Genomic DNA, 19,447 nt, shown 5'->3' with positions numbered 1-19,447 from the left:
AAAGCTGTAACAGCAAAATTCACTCTGTTATCTCGAAATATCGGTTAAGGTGAATTTTGTTTCCAAACGTTGCGTCAACCCATATGCTTTTCACCTCTTATCTCCAAAATTGTTTGTGCCGGACTCCGGATATCTCAAATTCCAATAAACCAGCTAAAAGGCAATGAAGCAGCGTCACTTGAACCTTCTTTTCACCGGGCGGCAGCTGGCAAGCCGAGTCAGACGGCGCGCCTGGCCGCGCTTTTTCTATCACCGCTCGTGTGCACTTGATCAGGTGACTTGCCACCGCTTGGTTGCGGCCTAACGCAGCAGTGGCGAGCTGGGAGTAAACATCCTTTCCCTTCTCATTTAGGATGCTGTTAGTGACACCGCATGTGGTCGCGGCATATTATTGCGACCTTGAGCAAGACGATCGGCACTTTTGAACAGCCTCGATAAGGGGCGGTATTCGCAGGCGATCATTTTCGGACATGGTTTCATTGTTGGCATTTTGGATGACGAGTAACGGATGAGCCAGCGTGAACAGGCAACAGCGTTCCTAGAACTGTGCCATGAATGCGCGCTTGGCTTTGCGCTAGGAACGCTGTCACCCGCATACACTGTTGCGTTCGGAGCTAGTCACATGAAATCCCGTGAAAGGGAAACTATCTCGGAAAGTAATCACCTGAGAATAGCCACGCGCTTCACCCAAAAGACGCCAGCGTGCAAGCCCCCACAGTATGTGATATCGCAGATTTATAAGTAGCAGCGCCATCTTTTTAGAACCCTGGAACTGGTTACGCTTGAATGACTGACTTCAAATATTTCATTAGGAGTGTTTCTCTTGACTGTCAAGCATGCAGTCTTAGCGCAATGCCAGTAATGTCATTGTTCGTAAACACTGCCGTCTCCGTTGCCGATGCACGTGAAAGTAAGAGTATATTAGTGGAAGCATTTTGGAAAGGCTCCATGTGGTCTGTGCGCGGCCCGCAAACTTCCATGTTCCCGTTTTTTTGTGATCTCGAAACCCCACTTATCGAAACTTTTTCAGGTTTCTACGGCTTCGTGTCAACGGGGGTTTACTGTACACCATTTGCGACATTTATCATGTTCCTCTAACCGTTTCTTCACGGCATGATGCTGCTCAATTGCATCAGCAAATGCAATAGAGCTAACTACAATGTGGGCAAAGCTGGATTAACAAGGCAGACTTTGGTCACAAATAAAATGCGTGCTAAGCTTTTTTGTCAAAACCATCTGAGAAAAGTAAGAGTTGAAGAAAGACCGAAGTCGATACGATCTGCAAAAGGTTGACTGACAGCAAACAGCTTTTATGCCGTAGTGTTTGAAGCGTTGTTTTCACGCTAAACGTTGCAATGATGAAAAACATCATTGCTATAGACGAATTTCAAGTCTACACCCACTTCAAGCAGGGTTTGAGAATGATAGTTCACCGTGTACTCTCAATGGTGCCCTTAACTTTTACACGCACACAGCCAGCGGTAACAAAGTGCACCGGTAACAAAGTGCACCTAGTGAGCGAGACTTGGCGCTCCTCGACAAGGGTGTCTGCAAGTAGAATGGCTTGATTCAATTCAAACGCACCACACCCCATGCAACTAACAGTGACCACTATGCAATAAACTGAAAATGCCCATCCATTATAGCCCTCTCAATAACAAGGAGGAGTCTCATCCAAGAATTGCCTTTCGTCTACAGAGTGCCGCATACTATAATGTCATTCATTCAACCATTTTGGAGTTGGTGGAAGCTACACAAGAAACTTTTGGGAGGAGCGGTTGGCGGATACCTTAGCGAAGTCTGGCTGTCCTAGTTTTTAAAATGGCGCAGACTTGGGTAGCTGCAACGATAACGGCCACCCTTTTTCGATGCTGGAATTAACGTTATTTTTAAATGTTTCTTCACCTGAAGTGAAGAGTATACCAGGAAAGCTGTAGTGACTCATTTTCAGAGCTTCAAAATAGAAATTACAATAGCGACAAAAAGTTTGAGCCCCTGGCATCTTCTGTCTAGCGTGGATGAGAACACTTCTGCCGGCACCTCTGCATTTTCCTTTCCTCGCAGAAGCAGGAATTATGCATTGCATGGAGCAAAACTACACTTGATTTCTGGTCAGAGAAATGTCAGATCTGACATTTCATTTGGGTATGCCTAATTGCAACCGAAAGCACGAAAATATTAACAGTAACAGACAATAAGAAATGAACTAGCGATATTGCAACAACAAAATCTGTTCCCAATAAATCATGAGACAGAATAGTTTGAAAAGTATAGGGGATTTTCTCAAAAAATTCAAACATCACATTTTCCACAGAAGTCCCTCTATACCTACCCTACCTTAACTAGGCTGGCCTATCTACGAGGCAAATATACTTTGCAAAGGTATCATGATACAGACACAAGATACTGAGCCGCTAAGTGCTGTTTCAGTTACAGATACACGATACTAGCAAAACAGATGTGTCCAATACTATACCTGCCATGTGTATCTTAAAGAATTAACTCATGTATTGAAGTATCTTAATATAGCTCCACTATAGCTGCTGCTGGAAGTTCACAGATGTCTATTTGCAAATTTCTCATCTCCCGCCAGCAGACTTCGTTCCTTTGAAATTTACTCTTCTATTAAGTTCCAAAAATATATGTGCTACAAGTATTATATCGCAGTTTCGCAACAGCATATGCGGCCTGTCAGGCTTGCATGAGATTAATTCAAGTACGCTACGGAACCAGCGATTTTTACATGCCGCCTTTATAAATTATGCAATGCACTACTTTATGATCCAGTCATAAAGTGGGCGAACATTTTATTTTTCTACGTGTTTCTTTGCATACGCTCTTAATTGTCCCATACTCAGTTTCAGTGCTTAATGTGCATATTATGCACTGAATAGGTTGTCCGCATTGAATGGACGTAGCAATGTGAAACGTACATCGTGCTATGTACTTTGTTTCTATGTGTCAGTAAGCACATTTAGGCATACTAGCAGCGAATATTGTGGTAGTAACAAGGAATGTCGCTGGAGCCACTGTTTCGACAAGGAGGTTTGTCTTCGTCAGGATAGCAGCAGTTGCTGCCTTCGTCAAGGAACGGTGACAATGCTGAAAAGAAGCGTGGTTCATGAAAAATAGTTAGTTAGTGGTAGATTTTTATGGCGCAAGGGCAACTGAGGCCGAAGAGCGCCAAACACAAGGTTGATGGTCGACTCAGGTTAGTAAGCAGTAAAAGAGAAGGATAAAAAACAGTGGTGTATAGGGCCTAAAATAATTGAGTAATGATTGCATTTGATGATTATGGGCAAAGCGCATGACATTTACAAGGTCAGGCAGCCTCAGCAACAGTCCTTGTCAGGGCAAGGAGTGCGGAGCGCCTGACATGTAAGATAAGAAATCTCAGACATTTCCTCGGGAATGAGACAAGGCTGAGTTCAATGGTAATATGAAATGGCGCGTAGGAAGCCTACACTCGCTAAAAACTTAAAAACTCTTTTTAGTGAAAACATTTGGTAGTCGCCGAGAAATAAGGACGGGTGCGGAGGTATCTGATTTCTGTATAGTTCTGGGAAGTACCGTCTCCTGTCTGGTTCTAGCCTCTTGCACATGATTAGAACATGAATGACGGACAGTCGATCACCACATTTTGGACAGTGCGGAGCTGGAGAATTGTTTAACAGATGTGAATGTGTTGCATATGTGTGTCCTATTCTAAGCCTGCATAGTGCAACCTCTTTATATCTGTCGCATTTCTCGGTAGCATATCTTCCTATTATGGGCTTTATTGTGTATAGCTTGTTTTCGATTGCTGCATCCCATTCTTCTTGCCATTGCCTACGAATTCTGTTTCTAATGTGTGGCCTAAGGTCCTCGTAGGGTGCATTGTCTATGTCAATAGAAATATGAAGGGCAGCTGACTGCGCAAGTCTGTCAGCTACCTCATTGCCAGCTATGTTGCAGTGCCCCGGTACCCAGCATAGCGTGATTTTAAGTTTGGATTTATGAGCCGACATGAGACATTTTAGAAGGAAATTAGTCACTGGATTTTTATGCTTTTTACCGGATGACAACGCAGTCACCGCACTGAGGGAGTCAGTGTATATGATGGAGGCTGGTTGTTTCTTCTGTAGGATGTGCCTTACGGCAAGGAGGATGCCACAGAATTCTGCAGTAAATATGCTTGTATTTTCGTTCATTGTTTTTGATTCGGAGAATTGAGGGCCATGTGCGGCACATGCGACAGCTGAGGACTTGGATGCAACAGTGTAATACTCGGCACACCTGTATTTTGCGTGCAAGTACATAAAGTGCTGATTTGTTGCGAGCGGATGCCCATGTTTGCCCACCTCAAGAAATGAGATATCACAGTTAACAGCGTGTATTTCCCACGGCGCAATGGCGTCTTTATGGGACACCACCTGGAGGTTGGAGACCGGTATGTGCAGGCTTTCAATGTGTAACGCGACCCTAATGGGATATGGTGGCGTTGCTGATGATCGCCTCAAGAACAGCTGGGTGTTATTTGTGTCCCGCAAGAGTTCACCAGATGGATGTTCTGCGTGAGAGAGCACCTTAGTGGCATACACTAAGCTTGTGCACTGCCTTCACCGTTCCAGTGACCATCTGTTAGCCTCAACATACAGGCTGACTATTGGGCTAGTTCTGAAAGCACCAGTGGCCAGACGGAGCCCAAGGTGGTACACTGGGTCAAGCATCTTTAGCACAGACTTTGACGCTGATTCGTACACTACCGAGCCATAGTCAATACGTGACAGTACAACGCTATTCAGAAGGTTCAGTAAACAGTTACGGTCTGTACCCCATGACTGATGGGAAAGGATCTTTAGTAAGTTCATTGCTTTCAAGCATTTCAATCGCAACTGCTTGATATGTGCAACAAAGGTGAGCTTTTTATCGACCACAACACCTAGGAATTTGTGATCTTGTTTAACGGTTATGGTCTGCCCGTTCAGTGTGATGTTGGGGTCCGGCCTAATGCCACGCTGTTGAGAAAAAGGTAAACAGACGGTTTTCCTACAGTTGAATTTAAACCCATTTTTATCTGCCCAGCTTGAGAGTTTATTTACCCCCAACTGAATTTGCCATTCACAGATGGCCAAATTGCAGGATTTGAAACTGATCTGGACATCGTCTACGTAAACAGAGTAAGAGATTGTTTTGGGCAACACACTGCTTAGGGAGTTCATTTTAACTATGAAAAGCGTGCAGCTGAGTACGCCACCTTGAGGAACGCCATTCTCCTGTATGAACCGCTTCGATAGAGCATTTCCAAGACGAACCACGAAGGTACGTTCGGAGAGGTAGCTTTCTATAGTATTAAGCATGTTTCCCGAGACTCCAAGAGAATGCAGATCACGGAGAATGCCATAACGCCAGGTCGTGTCATAAGCTTTTTCCAGGTCAAAGAATACAGAAAGACAGTGTTGTTTGTGGATAAAGGCATCCCTGACATAAGATTCAACTGCTACAAGCTGGTCAGTTGTCGACCGGCCAGACCTGAATCCAGCTTGACGTTGGTCAAGAAGGCCGTTGTATTCAAGGAAATACACAAGGCGGCGATTTATCATTTTCTCAAACACCTTGCACAAGCAACTAGTCAAGGCAATGGGCCTATAGCTAGCTGCAAGTGTGGCTTCCTTTCCTTGTTTAAGAATGGGTATGACAACAGCCTCTTTCCAGGCTTTGGGTAGGCGCCCAAAGGACCATATATTGTTAAACAGAAAGAGGATGGTTATAAGGGTGTATTCATGTATGTGCTTAAGCATGCCATATGTAATCCTGTCTGGGCCTGCTGCTGAGTTGCCACATGTTCCCAGAGCCGCCTTCAGTTCCTCCATAGTGAAATGGCTATTGTACCCTCCTGTGGATGGCCTTTTATCACGGATAGGTTTCTGTTCCCCCGCTAGCTTGTGTCGCATGAAGGAGTCTGTATAATGTGCTGAGCTGAAGATATATCCAAATGTGCTCCTATTGCATCTGCTTGGTGTTCCAGTGTATCACCAGCAGTGCTGACCAGAGGCACTGGGTGAGCACTGCGCCCTTGAAGTGCTCTAAGTCTGTTGTACACTTTATGTGTATCTGTATAGGAGTTTAGAGAGGAAAGGAATGAGCGCCAGCTTTCCCGTTTCGATGCACGTCGGATACGCCTGCCATTTGCTTTAGCACGCTTGAAGTCTATTAAATTGTTAACTGTAGGATATCTGAGGAATTTTTACCATGCTTTGTTTTGGTTCTCACGGGCATTCTTGCACTCCGCATTCCACCATGGCCTACGTTTGTATTGTGTCTTATTTGATGTCTGTGGGATTGATTTCTGTGCGGCTTCTATAATATGCAGGGTGATCATGGATTGTAATTCGTCTATACCTAGGTCTACGATTGAGGAACTCGGCAGTTTAGAGAGTTCTCGGAAATTCTTCCAATCAGCAGCCTGTTCTTTAAATTTCCTGTGATAATTTAAACCCATATTTATGTTTCCTGTGTGTTTTAAGCAAACAGGAAAGTGGTCGCTTCCATACAGATTATCGATAACAGCCCACTCAGTGGTTGCCAAGAGCATTGGAGAGCCAATAGCAAGGTCTATTGCTGTGTATGAGCTGTGTGCTATATTAAAGTATGTTGGGTCTTTCTTATTAAATATACAGGAACCGGAAGACAATAGAAATTTTTCGATTAGCGCACCTCGGGAATCGGCTCTTGAACATCCCCATAGTGGGTGGTGTGCATTAAAATCTCCAACCAACATGAATGGACCCGGGAGCTGGTCAATAAGTTTTTCAAATTCTTCGATGGAGAGGTGATGGTCCGGAGGAATGTATAGGGAACATACAGTTATTAATCTTCCAAAAGTTAGATCCCGTATTGCCACTGCCTCTAAATCGGTAACTAGGGTGATACTCTGACAGGGGATAGTGTTCTGCACGACAATAGCGACGCCACCCCATGAGTGGGCAGTGCCTTGCCTGTCTTTCCGGTACACTGCATATTGTTTTAGAAAGTTTCTGTGTGTTGGCTTTAAGTGTGTTTCCTGTAGGCAAAGTATGTTAGGTTGGTATTGTGCAAGTATTTCATATATGTCATCCAGATTTCTGAGTAGCCCTCGGCAGTTCCAGTGTATAATGCTCTCAGCAGCTATTTTTGCGTGTGATAAGGGGACGGGTTATTCAAATGTCACCGCCTTTATTAGGCGGCTTGACTGGCGGATGTTTTTTCTGTTTGAGGCGGTCTAGAAAACTCCGCCTCTCTTTGGGGGATTCTCTCAGCGTCTGAGACACTGAGAATCCCGGGGTCACTTCCATTGCTTCCGGCGGAGCCTCGGAAGCGGATGAGGGTTTGTCAGGAAGGGTTGACTCCCTCTCTGTTGTCTGGGTTGTTCCAGAGGTGTGTGCGAAGTTGACCTCTGGGACTTGAAAGGTTGGTGCAGCCGATGGCTGCTTGCTGGGGGGCCGAGAAAGGCGCGCATCAGCAAAGAGCTGTATTGCGTGCCCACCGTAACTAGACGCCGCCCGGCCCCCCGGCACGCTGCGTCAACGTAGGATCTTCCGGAGAGAAGCGAGAGCTTCTTCCGGGCTTCAGGGAATTTGATGTTTTCCGTTACTTTTATTTGAATGATCTTTTTCTCGTTCTGGAACTTTCACAAGTTCGCGAGTACGCAGCGTGCGGCCCATGACAGTTGGGACATTCTGTTTGGGTGGCATTGCAGCTTTCAGTAGGATGCTCGCGAGCACCACACTTTGCACAGGTGAGTTTTCCGCGACATGTGTTTGATCCGTGTCCGTACTTTTGGCACTTAAAACATCTTCTCGGGTTTGGGACATAGGGGCGTACTTTGCAGTGAATGAACTCTGCTTTCACAGCATCTGGTAGACGGGAACGATTAAAGGTCAAGACGATATGGGGTGTCACTACATCTTCGCCGTTTCGCCTTATGGTGATGCGGCGTAGGGCAGTGACACCTTGATCTCTGAAGCCATCAAGGAGGTCCGAGTCTTTTTCGCGGATCAGATCACGTTCTGATATTACGCCTTGAACTGTGTTCAGACTGCGGTGGGGGGTAATGGACACCTGTAAATGAGCAAACTGCTTTTGCTTGAGTAGGATGTCAGAATGATCTTTCTTTGACACTTCAACAAGAAGATCACCGGATGACAGTTTCTTTGCTTCATAGTTTCTTCCTATCATTTTCTGAAGGGTCCTAGCGATAACAAAAACAGACATTGCAGCGACTGAGTCGTTGTCTACAAGAGAGTGAATAATCAGGAAACGTGGAAAGTGATCACAATCAGTTCGAGTTCTGTCAAAGCTTTCTTCGGTGCGGCCCCTTTTCAGGGACCGATCGGGTTTTTTGGAAGAAGAAATACTCATGCGATATGGGCATGCTGACGGTTCCTAGAATGTCACCTGTGTTTCACCGTCTTATTCACAGGAAGGTCCCGGGGCTCGCCGCCTGGTGAACAGACGAAGAGCCCGTCGGCCGGAGCTTGACCATGGCCCCGACCGCCACCGTTCATGGTTTCTACCCTTCACCTCAAAACCTTTCGCCACGGTGCGCATGACAGCTTTGGTATGGGGGCTAAGGGTCCGTGGTGGCGCCAAGCACCATCACCTTGATACTCAAGGTGCCCTTGCGGGGTTCATGAAAAATGTGCAGAAAGACGGAAGAATAGGAAAGCTCCCTATGAGATGCTCTTTTCGATGCGCCACTGCCATGATCTAATTGCTAAGAGAATCTTAGAACCGCTAATCATGCTATTTCTTTTCAGGTCAGGTTAATAGATTATGTTGTGACACTTTCCGCATATAGCACGAACCCCCAATTACAGAAGCCCGGAAAGAAAAAGTCACAGGCCTGCGCGGCACAGGCTGCACAGTCGCAGCGTAAGCTGGAGGAGCGCCTCCATAGGAGCTCCATTTTCGACAGCACGCACTAGAGGGTTCGTACCTTGCGAGAAGGCCCAATAACGTGTACCGTATCGAGACTACGCAGCGCAAATGTCACATCCCTTGACCCGTGGTACGATACGATGCTGTTGATGGTTTATTTGCAACCCCTTTGAAACGAGGCGATGACAAATAGTCACCTAGCCTGCTTGAGTTGACCAGGTCCAGCTACATGGCAATTGCTATTACATGGCAGTCTGACGGGGTGTGGGCTCGCAAGCTAACATGCCTTCTGTTTTGTAGGTAAGGCATAATTTTGGAGATAGCCACGTCTTTCTTGCTTTGTTTCGCCCCCGTCTGACTGCGACAGGGCCTTTTGCGTTGTTCTGTGTAGTTTGTCATGTCCCTTGCATCCAGAATTTGAAACTGTGCAGCTTGTCGCGAACCGGTGCCACGGGATGCACTAAGCGTGTGCTGTTGTGAATGCAGCAGCGTATATCACACTGGGCAGTGGTCAGGCGTTGCAAAAAAGAACATAAAAGTCAGCTAGGTGTGTTCAGAGTGCGCCAGGAGAAAAACGACATCTGGCGCAATGAATAATTCTGAAGAGCCGCAGCCCACTCTGCGAGAGGTAATGCCAGCCATAAGCTCTGTTCAAAGCAGGCTAGATGACTTCCACTCGCGAGTAGACAGACTTGATGCAGTTTCAGTCCACTAAGAATGACTCAGTGCTGGGATTAGCTGAAACGCAGGGTAATCTAATCGAAAAAGTTGAAAGCTCGATGGAAATGCTGTGAAAAAATTATTATGAGATAACCACATCTATTCACCGAAGTGTCTGGTCGACCTGCTGCCCGAAACTGCGTGCTGAACAGCGGTTGCGCGCCCGAGTACAGCAGACTGGAGAAATTTTCACGAGTTACACTGAAGAAGTCATTGACTTTTGTAAACGTGTCAACGCCGCCATGCCCGAAGCTGATAAAATTCAGCACATTCTCAAAGGAATCGATGATGGCGCATTCCAGATGCACGGCCTGGAATCCGCGTACCGTTTCTGAAAGTTTCTGCAAGATGCTTGCAAAAGGTGCGGAAAGTATCGTATTGTCACGCGGATTTGACTTGTCAACAAACTCGTCTTTCGCATTTTCGTGAGAGGTTGCTGTAGCAAAATGTTCGCAACTTTCTAAAAATGCTTACTGACCACGCAGGAAATGCGAGAATATGTCACGAAACTAAGGAGTAAATATGACGTTCACGGACGTGTGGAGAACAGCAGAGGAAAGGGTATTAAACCGAGCTCAGGGCACAACATTGTGGATAAGGGTGACGCAGAGAAAACGAGCTATGGAACTATGTACTGAAGAACAAATAATTGAATAAAAGAACCTAGGGTCGTTATGCTTCTAAGTGTCGAGCACTATTATTAGAACACATAAGGGTATCCGTATCCAATTCTCTGAATGTGGTGTTATAGGGGAAAATTTGGCAATGACCGTCTGTAGCGTCATAAAAGCACAATGTATTCAGTATGTTTTGCAGTCCTGTAAATGTATCCATATAGAGGTAAATGAGGAGGTAGTTGCCCTGTTGAAGGCAATGAGGTTTAGGGATAGTAGGGCAGATATAAAAGAACTTGCATTTGAAATAGTAAAATTATGAAGGGAGTGATAGAATAGGGAAATTAGGCTCGGCATACCTTTGATAAGCCTCGTTACGGTGCTCACTAATTGTGATAGCAGCCATATTGTTCCGTCTCAAGTTATCCAGATCATTGCTAGTGGCCTAGCTACGGCTGACCAGATTTTGTTCAGGTTCAGTAGAATGTCGAAAATGGTGCCTTCGAGATTAACTGATTTCGAACAGCGTCCTGGCACGCAGGCACATGTGTGGCAGCGGCGACCGCAGCCAGCACACTAACTAAACAAAAACTTTGCTCTCTTGCTGAGGGCCAGCTTGAGGCTTGTAATTTAATGACGGAACGTATGTGCGGGTATTTTAAGCAGTGACTCGGTTCATTACTTAATCAAATCCTTCAAAATCTTAAGCTATATGTACTGCTGTTCTAGATTACATATTTTTCCACAGTGCAAAATGTATGTAAATGCTAGTGACCCTTTTCGCAGCGCTCCCGTGGGCGCTGCCATGTTTGATCACGTGGTGACGCGTCCATTGCTTGCCTCAGCTGCCTCCACGTTTACAATGCAAGCGCGTAACGCCGGTGCGGCGCAGCAAACTTCCGTTTCGACGCATATCGTAGACGGTGGCTTTGTGCACGACATGAAGCTTTGACCACAGCTTTAGAGGACATGTAAGTGCTTTCAGAACTTAATACGCCTTGTCGAAACTGCGTGTGTAGCTCGGCAAGGCGCAAAAATTAGGTGCTATTTTTCAAGCTGATAATCAGGAGAAATCGGGGTTCTTGTGAAATAATTCCAAAATCTCGGGTTTTTTTTCAGGTTAAAGTGACAAATGTACTAAGTAATACATTGCGTAATATCACGAGCGCCTTAACGCTAACGCGTTAAAACTTGGCATCTGTTTCAAGCTGGTTATTGGAGGTACATCAGGGCAGGGTTTTCTAGCAAATACTCTGAAATGCGGCGTTTGTTCGGAAATTATTAAGTGGTAATGACAGTAAAGGAAATTTACCATCTAGGAAATTTACCATTTTATAAATGAAAAGCTGGTCATCGATTTTTTACACATCCTTGTTAACATACATTATCATCTGCCTGCGCAACATGTCGGTCTCCATCCGACACCTGTTCAATCTTTAACGTATCTCAGCTGACAGAAAGTTCTCTCGACATCACAGCTTCCATTAGTTAGGCACAACAATGTCAGTGCCTATTGTCGCTTTTCTTTAGCCGGCCCACGTAGAATGTCACGGTGAGTTACTTGCTCAGAGTTAGGCGCCTTCGATGGGCGGTTGGTGGAGAGCCGTGTAGCGTACACACTGCTGCACGCAGCTTCTGAAATGAAGTCTATAGGTCACTGGAGTTCACTCGAGGCCAGTAGGATCTAACTTCATTGTAAGCGTAAAAAAGAGAAAAATAAAGCCTTGGGATGTGGTTTTCGAGTTCGAGGAGAAATCTGGTTTAACCCGATTCTCCTGAAACATGTTCGGGTCTAAAAATCGGGTTTTACCCGAAAACAAACAACCATACGTATACGGTTTTTGTATACTAAAAGCGGGGTTAGAAATGTATTCCAAGCTGTCCGCTTTCCGCTTATGCATTAAATCGGGATCAGCGTGCTCTTCGTTCTTTATTTCGCAAACATTTTGAAGCGGTGACTTGTCATGTTTCTGACTCAGTAAAGTTCCTCGGTGCGGCCACTATCTGATTGTTTATTTTCCGCCTAATCGCTCGCGGGAGTTCTGCGATAGATTTGCTCAAGCTGCGCACAAAACTTGAAATGTAAATGTTCTGTACTTTGCGGTAGCTTGTCGCAAAGTCGTATTATCGCTAGTCTGTCGCTTACTCTGTGGACCATCACGAAACGTTCAGCTTCAAACATTCGTGTCTTGTCGGTGTAGTCGCCGTCACTCATGCTTCAGCACATTGGTACAAGTGTGAGCCCATTCACTTATTATTGATGCGTTGGCGATAAGGTGGGCATAAGCTTGCGTGCGAGTAGGCGTTGATGTGTGTAGGTAACTAGCGAGAAGCTTACTATGCCAGTAAGTGGCGCTATTTCCTTTTGTAACGAGCTGTACTCCCTCTCAGGTGCCGACGTTCTGGAGTTGAAGTCCTTTCTTTGGAGGTTAGCTATACAGCGCTGGTGGATGAATTATCTTTTTTTTATCCTCGAGGAAAGTCGTTGGCATTTCCGACAACTGATCGCACAGCGGCAGGGCAGAAGCAGTAATGGTTTCGTATTTGTGCGCATTCGCTGAGGCAACGTATGGCGCGCCGCCGAAAGCGCCATCTCGTCCCTCTAGAGCAAAATGCTCCGGGAAAAGGGTCAATAAACTGGAACAGCAATACACTTCACGATAAGTGCTCAGAATGTATTTCTAGAAAATTGTTCTAATCACAAAGTTTCTAGCAAAAGCTTACGATAAAGCAATGGCTTGAATTGCATTCTGCAGTTTCAACATTCCGCCTTGTGGCTATAATTAAAGAAATATTTCGTAAAATAATAATAATAATGCTCGTGCCACAGAGCATTAAATTTTCTGAATCTTGTTTGGTTACTGAAAATGAGTTAGCATCAAGTATCGCTTCTTATAATAAAATTTAGCAGCGGTCAATTGCTTGCTTAAGTGAATCTGAGTGTCATCCTGGATTTTACTTTCAGACTGTTTTGCATGTTAAGATACACGATACTTGTTATGGTGTATTTACAATATAGTTACATGTCTTGCCGAATGTATCATGATACAGATACACGATACCCAAAGAGTATCTCAAGATAGTATATGCATATTCGATACTGCCTAGCCCTGCTATCTACCCTATCCTTTTTATGCGGTCTAAAATTTTGTTGTGGTTGACCTTTCACATTGCTTTTATCCCGTTTGTTACGAGAAACTGGCACGACAATGCTCTCTCCTAACACTGGTGCCCTGCCAGCTACAAAATGGGGTGGGTGGCCGTTCTGTGCTTCAGGCCTGCAACTGTCTGAATAACGCCGCGTACACTGTGCTACCTTCCTACACGAAACCCAATTCCCACAGCAGCAGGCACACACCTTCGGGAGCTCAGCCTGCAGCCTCTGTCTCTCCTTGGTCTCAAGTAGGAGCCGCCCACCTCTGTTCATGAGGCGGGATGGGTCCGTGCTGAGCTTCTCCAGTTCGAGATATTTAACCCACAGGGCTTCATGGCGCGCTGCCTTGGCGATGATCATTGCGTTTTCAGAGTAGAAGTCCTTTAGGGACTTAAGCTCCCTCTCCAGCTCTACCAGGCGTTCCTCGGTGACACCTGGAAAGGAACAAGGCTAACATGAGCAAAATACATTCCAGAGATAAACAAAGCAGAAGTAGTTGATGCCAGCGGGTGAGTGCCAACCATGCTTCATTATTAAAGGACTTCATCTCTAGCCTTTATAAAGGGTAGGTAAAGATTAGACCGCAACCCGAGATAGCTTCCCAACCTTGAAGCCCACGGTTACAACGTGCAAGGTCAGCAGACGACGATGCGGTATGGCCCTGTTTTCTCGTTAGGTAGTGCCAATACCTCATATGCCGTGTACTTTTGTATATATCTCTTTCGCATGCCCCATGGTCAAGTACAAAAGTAAGCACATCCGCTATGTGCCCTAGATACGACGTGTCTGCAACAAGATAAGTCTATTCTTTCCACCAAATCCTCAGAGAAAGAAAGAATGGGTAGCAAGGCTATGGATCAGCAAGCCTGCGACACGGCAGCCTAAAATATTGAAATTTACTGCCGTCTTAGCTAACAGTTTTCTTCACTTATACGTATTCCCATAGCAACAAATCAATGTGCTAGTGGCATTGCGCACATTCGTCTATTAGACGAACCATGGACATACAATGCTGGCGAGGTTTAGAGGCCAGACGGAAGTTAAAATGTTCTTTCTGGGGTTTTACGTGCCAAAACCAGTTGATTATGCAGCACGCCGTAGTGGAGGGCTGCGGATTAATTTTGACCACCTGCGGTTCTGTAACGGCCACTACAACGCAAGTACACGGGCGTTTTTGCATTTCGCCTCCAAGGAAATGCGGCCGCCACGGCCGGGATTCCATCCCGCGACCTCGTGCTCAGCAGCGCAACGCCTTAGCTGAGTGAGCCACCCCGGCGGGTGAAGTTAAAATGGAGCCGCCCACCTTTGTTCATCAGGCGGGATGGGTACATGGCGATTCCTACCAGGGGTTTTTCGTGCCGAAACTGCAATCGCATTATGAGGTCCGCAGTTGTGGAGTACTTATAAATAATTTAGGCCCCCTGCGGTTTGTTAATGTGCAGAAAAAGTGAAGTACACGAGTTTCTCCCCCACTTTTATCCCCATTGAAATGCCGCTGCCACGGCCGGGATCAAACCCTAAAAGTGTAGCTAAGCAGTGAAATGTCTTAGCCATAGGGCTAGCGCGACGGGTAAATTATGATGATTAGGAATGGTCGCAAGCACTGGTGTCTGCTATATCCGTATTTGTAGGGATAGGGTTTGTGTATACGCTAGGCAACGCTCCTTATGAGAAATATAGGCCAAAGAATGCACAACGTCTAAAACGTTACATAACTCGGCACAGTCGCGGAGAATATCCAAATAAGCGCCCACACGCTTTGGGAAAAAATTGGGCTGTGCTGCCTGAAAGGCGAGTATAGCGCGTCCGAAGCTGCTCAGACAGTTTGAGAATAACCGGACGCGACATGCTGGCGCGACGCTGCGCGTGAGACAACTTCTGGTCCGCAGCAGAAACAGTGGCCTCGTAACCATTAGGTGTCTCGCAGTGCTGCCGTGAGGAAGAGTGCCGACACCAGTGTTGCGCCAGCGGAGTAGTTGCACCTCAATTATGAGAGAGGTGAAACAATCAGCAGTGAGCCTTCGTAGCTTAAAGTTTGCTGTTCGTTCCGTAAGACCACTCTACACACAACCGTGTGGTGTGCACAGCACTGCACTGCAATTCCAACATTAGGCACGCAGGAGGACGGCGTGCATCTCTGACTCACCCTCACACGCTTTCACTCGCACCTAAAGTAAACTGCGCATGAGGCTTGATTTTATACGGAACCTCAAAATTTTATCAGAGAAATTGTGGAAGTGAATGGGGTAAAAACAAGATGGGGCAGGATTTGTTCCGACCACTTGCGAAACCCTAGGAAGTCGTTTGCGGAACCCCTGGATTCCGCGGAATCCAATTTGAGAATCCCTGGAGTAAAGAATATCCGCAACCAGTATAAATGAGAACCACCTCCTTTGTTCAGCTTGGCGTAAAACCACATGTGCAAACAACAGCACTCACCTTTAGAGTCGTTATTGTCGTCGAGGTAAATCCGACTCTTTGGCAGACAGCACTTCCTGTACCAAGTGAGCAGCTCGTCCTTGACCCGGGTGACAAACTCTCTAAGGCGTTCTCGCTTCTGTAGCTCGTATACGGCGAGCTTGTTCCTGAGCTGCCGAGGCCAAACAACATTGAAACAGTCAGCAGCATGTCGAAACACCGGTTATAGCGCAGACACGACGGCATCGGTCTACTTAGCATTTTTGTGAGCATTCCTTCAGTTTAATATCATGCTCGTCGTTGGACACAAGCGTAGAGAAATGCTCTTTGTCCATCAGAAGCACCAAGTCACATTTAACGACAGTTGTTCAGACATTGAACAGGCACTTAGCTCATACAAACACAGAACAAAAATGACCTGCACCACAAATAGAAACGTCTACGCAGTTTATTAATATTCATTTAGTAGCAGCCGCAATTTTGGCTGTTGTTACTCGTTGGTTTTATATTTGGCGCCTTAGCTGCAGGTTGTTCAGAATATGCGACGTCTCCCCCCCCCCCCCCCAAAAAAAAAACTATTCTTTTCGAAACAGTTCGGCTTTCAAATAGATATAACAGAAAATTTTGGACATCAGTAAGAAAATAAGGCAGTCTGAAAACCACGCATTGTGTAGTAAAACTAAAGGTTGGCAGTTATGCGTGTTGCACGATAACAAAGGCTTGCAGTGTTCTGTCACCAGGCTCACAAAATACTGATAAATGAACCGATTCTTAAATTCCGGGGTTTTACGTACTAGAACCATGATTTGATTATGAGGCATGCCGTAGTGGGTGTCTCCGGGTTAATTTTGACCGCCTAGATTTCTTTACCAGGCACCCAATACACGCTATACGGGCGTTTCTGCATTTCACCCCCATCGAAATGCGGCCGCCGTGGCCGCGATTCGACCCCGCGTCATCGGGCTTAGTAGCGAAATGCCATAGCCACTACGCCACCACGGCGAGTGATTGTCAAGCACACGAGAGCGGGAGTCTGCTGTCTGTGCCATAAGATAGCTGCCGAGAGACTTACTGTGCACCTATTTCTACGCACACAGTCACAGTTAAGATGAACTAGCACCAAGAGCTGCATTAGAGAACGCAGTCATCTGGTAAAGAAATATTTCAATGTTCTTTGGTGGTACACGGAAGTAGCATTGGATAAGCTAAAACCTTTTGGAAATCCCAATTCCGTGCACTCTACAGTGAAATTGGGAAGCTGGTATAAGTAGAAAGGATGCACGCATTTTCGAGGGTTGAAAGTCAAACACGTAGTGAGATGTAGTCGACCAGTGCCTTAGGTCGACCACACGACTGGTCGACTTCCCCACAAAGTACTGGGTGTGTTAGTCCGAAAAAGAAAAACAAAGGCTCCCAATAAAATGCGAGGTGGTTTCCGGAGCTAGCCATTACAGTCGTGTGCAATCAATTTTCTTTGCTAAGATGCTATTATCGTCGTGAAAATACAGTGAAAGAGGCCACAAGTTGACTTCACAATAAGGTCGGAATTGACGTACAGTCCATGATTTCCTTCAAGGCTGAATGTTTGAGGCAACGCAGGCGGAATCGTCATCATCAGCCTATAATCATCAGTCATCATCAGCGGAATAATGGAACTTGATGACGAGAGTTCTTTTGACATCGAAGTCATACAATCGTTAGGCTACCCTGGTACATATTCAGTGGAGCAAGTTCAAACCACACCTCCTGACCAACCCCAACTTTCATGAATATCTGCAAGGACTTGCACAAGCAATCAATTAAATTGATAATTTTCCACACATTACTACCCTCCAGACTTGTAAAAAACATTGGTTCTTCAGAGAGGTGCGGACACAAATCAGATGCTGCCCTTTGTCAATGTTTTTGCACAGTTCTAGTTGCCACGACAGCATTGTTTTAAATGGCCCCAAAGGAAATCGGGCATCATACCACAGCCATTGTCGCAGAAGTGAGGCCACTGTTGGTGTTCCGAATGCGCTCCTGCTCTTCGGGTGGAATGTCCAGCCGGTCAAAAAACAGGGCCAATTGGTCCTGCAGGGCAGCAAGCTCCTGACGCCTCACCTCTTCGAGCTTCGTCAGCTGACCATGCAAGCACAAGAGAGAAGCGACACATGTAAGGCCTCCAAGAAGGTCTTGGTGGCAGCTTCAAGGTGTCATGTCAGCCTAGTCAGTACCCATAAGTGCAGCTGTCAAGATGATCTCTACCTGTTCAATGATACCTTCACGTTATGTGACTATAGTGCAAGATGCATAGACGTCTAGAATCAATGGCATTCTTGGCACAGTGCTATCATTCGCGTGACTAGTTGTCCGTATAATCGGTCGTTGACTGTATAACAAAGTGAGGTGCCAATTTTATTGAATTTGTTATATCGAGATTTAACTGTACTTTCACGAGCACTTCAATTGAATATAACGTACAATAAGTGTAGCCTGTACAACACAACTTTCTCCCATGGCGTGAGCAGAGATTAGTCCAACCAATCGACTCACCCGTTCAAGATATGCCCTCGCTTCGTCCATGTTGCTGTTGGAGAGAATAAAGCCCTCCTGGTCTTCCACTAGCTGGATCTCCAGCTGTGTCTCTGGTTGAACATCGAGCAGGTTCAGCTTGGCAACGATGCTGTTCCGCAGTGCAGACAGTGTGCACGAGCGAATGGCCTGGAACAAACGATGTTGCTCAACTACATGCGGGCATCGGCTGCAATGTCAACCTGCAACTGCAGACTCATGAGAACATTGCACTTCGCTCTATGCTCATGAATGGTACTTGCTCAGAGTTAGTGAAACAAACTTTTTTACACATCGACAGCTTAAGGAAGGCTCAACTTTGGTGACATATGTGATCAGTATCCTCGCATCCTAATTTCTTAAATGCAGATCCCACACACTATGGTCATAAATGTCCTGTGAAGAATTTTGCATGTAGCTGGCTATCTTGTGTCACTTGAGGTTCAGGAAAATTTCACCAGAGGGAAAAATAGGTTCGTGTAGGCAAGCAACTGTGCTTCTGTTTCTGCCATGGCCAATCACAAAGGTGCCACAATGTCATGTAGCATTTCGAAGAGCAAGCTGCAACTACATAAAATGGCATGCTCTTGAACGCGGGAACAAACTGTTGCTATAAAACATGCGACACGCTTCGAGCTGGTAGGGCCCAGGCGACCAGTAACGCACGTTGTCGTTTTCCTATTGCGAAGAGAAATGTAAATCAAATTCCGCTGGTGGGCAAGACCGAAATGCAATGCCTACAATTCGCTAGTGGGTTACACGACCCTCCCTTTGAGCCGCTTGCAACAGTGAACGGTGGCGTGTTTGGGTTATTAAAAGCGTGCGGCATGCTTCTAATGGCAATACGTCCCAAATGATGTGAAACAGACAATTAAAAATGCTTATCGCAATAAGGGTGGCAGCCATAGCTGCTAATGCGGTGTGCGAGGACCGAGGAGGAGATTTGGGGTTAACGGAGTAAGAAACTTGGTGTTCACCAGAATTTTCACGCGAGGCGGGTGGGCGAGTATTGCGAGGAAGCTCCTGCGGTGGGCGTCTGCTGTTCTCGATAGCGAACAGTATAGGATAGAGTCCATTTACCTACAGCACT

The 19,447-nt window shown here is 46.0% G+C and overlaps 1 protein-coding gene across 1 annotated transcript in view; it reads right to left on the bottom strand.

Annotated features, from left to right (window-relative positions):
- Positions 1-19,447, bottom strand: part of LOC119449083 (protein regulator of cytokinesis 1-like) — a 178,186-nt gene that overhangs the window by 25,588 nt on the left and 133,151 nt on the right. The window contains exons 4-7 of the mRNA XM_049666243.1: positions 18,340-18,507; positions 17,776-17,925; positions 15,826-15,976; positions 13,591-13,820 (exon numbers count right to left, since the gene is read on the bottom strand). Coding sequence (XP_049522200.1) covers positions 13,591-13,820; positions 15,826-15,976; positions 17,776-17,925; positions 18,340-18,507 — 699 coding nt within the window. The remainder of the gene's footprint in view (positions 1-13,590; positions 13,821-15,825; positions 15,977-17,775; positions 17,926-18,339; positions 18,508-19,447) is intronic.

The sequence above is a fragment of the Dermacentor silvarum genome, chromosome 4, assembly GCF_013339745.2.
Source record: "Dermacentor silvarum isolate Dsil-2018 chromosome 4, BIME_Dsil_1.4, whole genome shotgun sequence".
NCBI lineage: Eukaryota > Metazoa > Arthropoda > Arachnida > Ixodida > Ixodidae > Dermacentor > Dermacentor silvarum.
The sequence above is the reverse complement of the archived record's forward strand: the minus strand, read 5'-3'. Positions and strand labels throughout refer to the sequence as shown.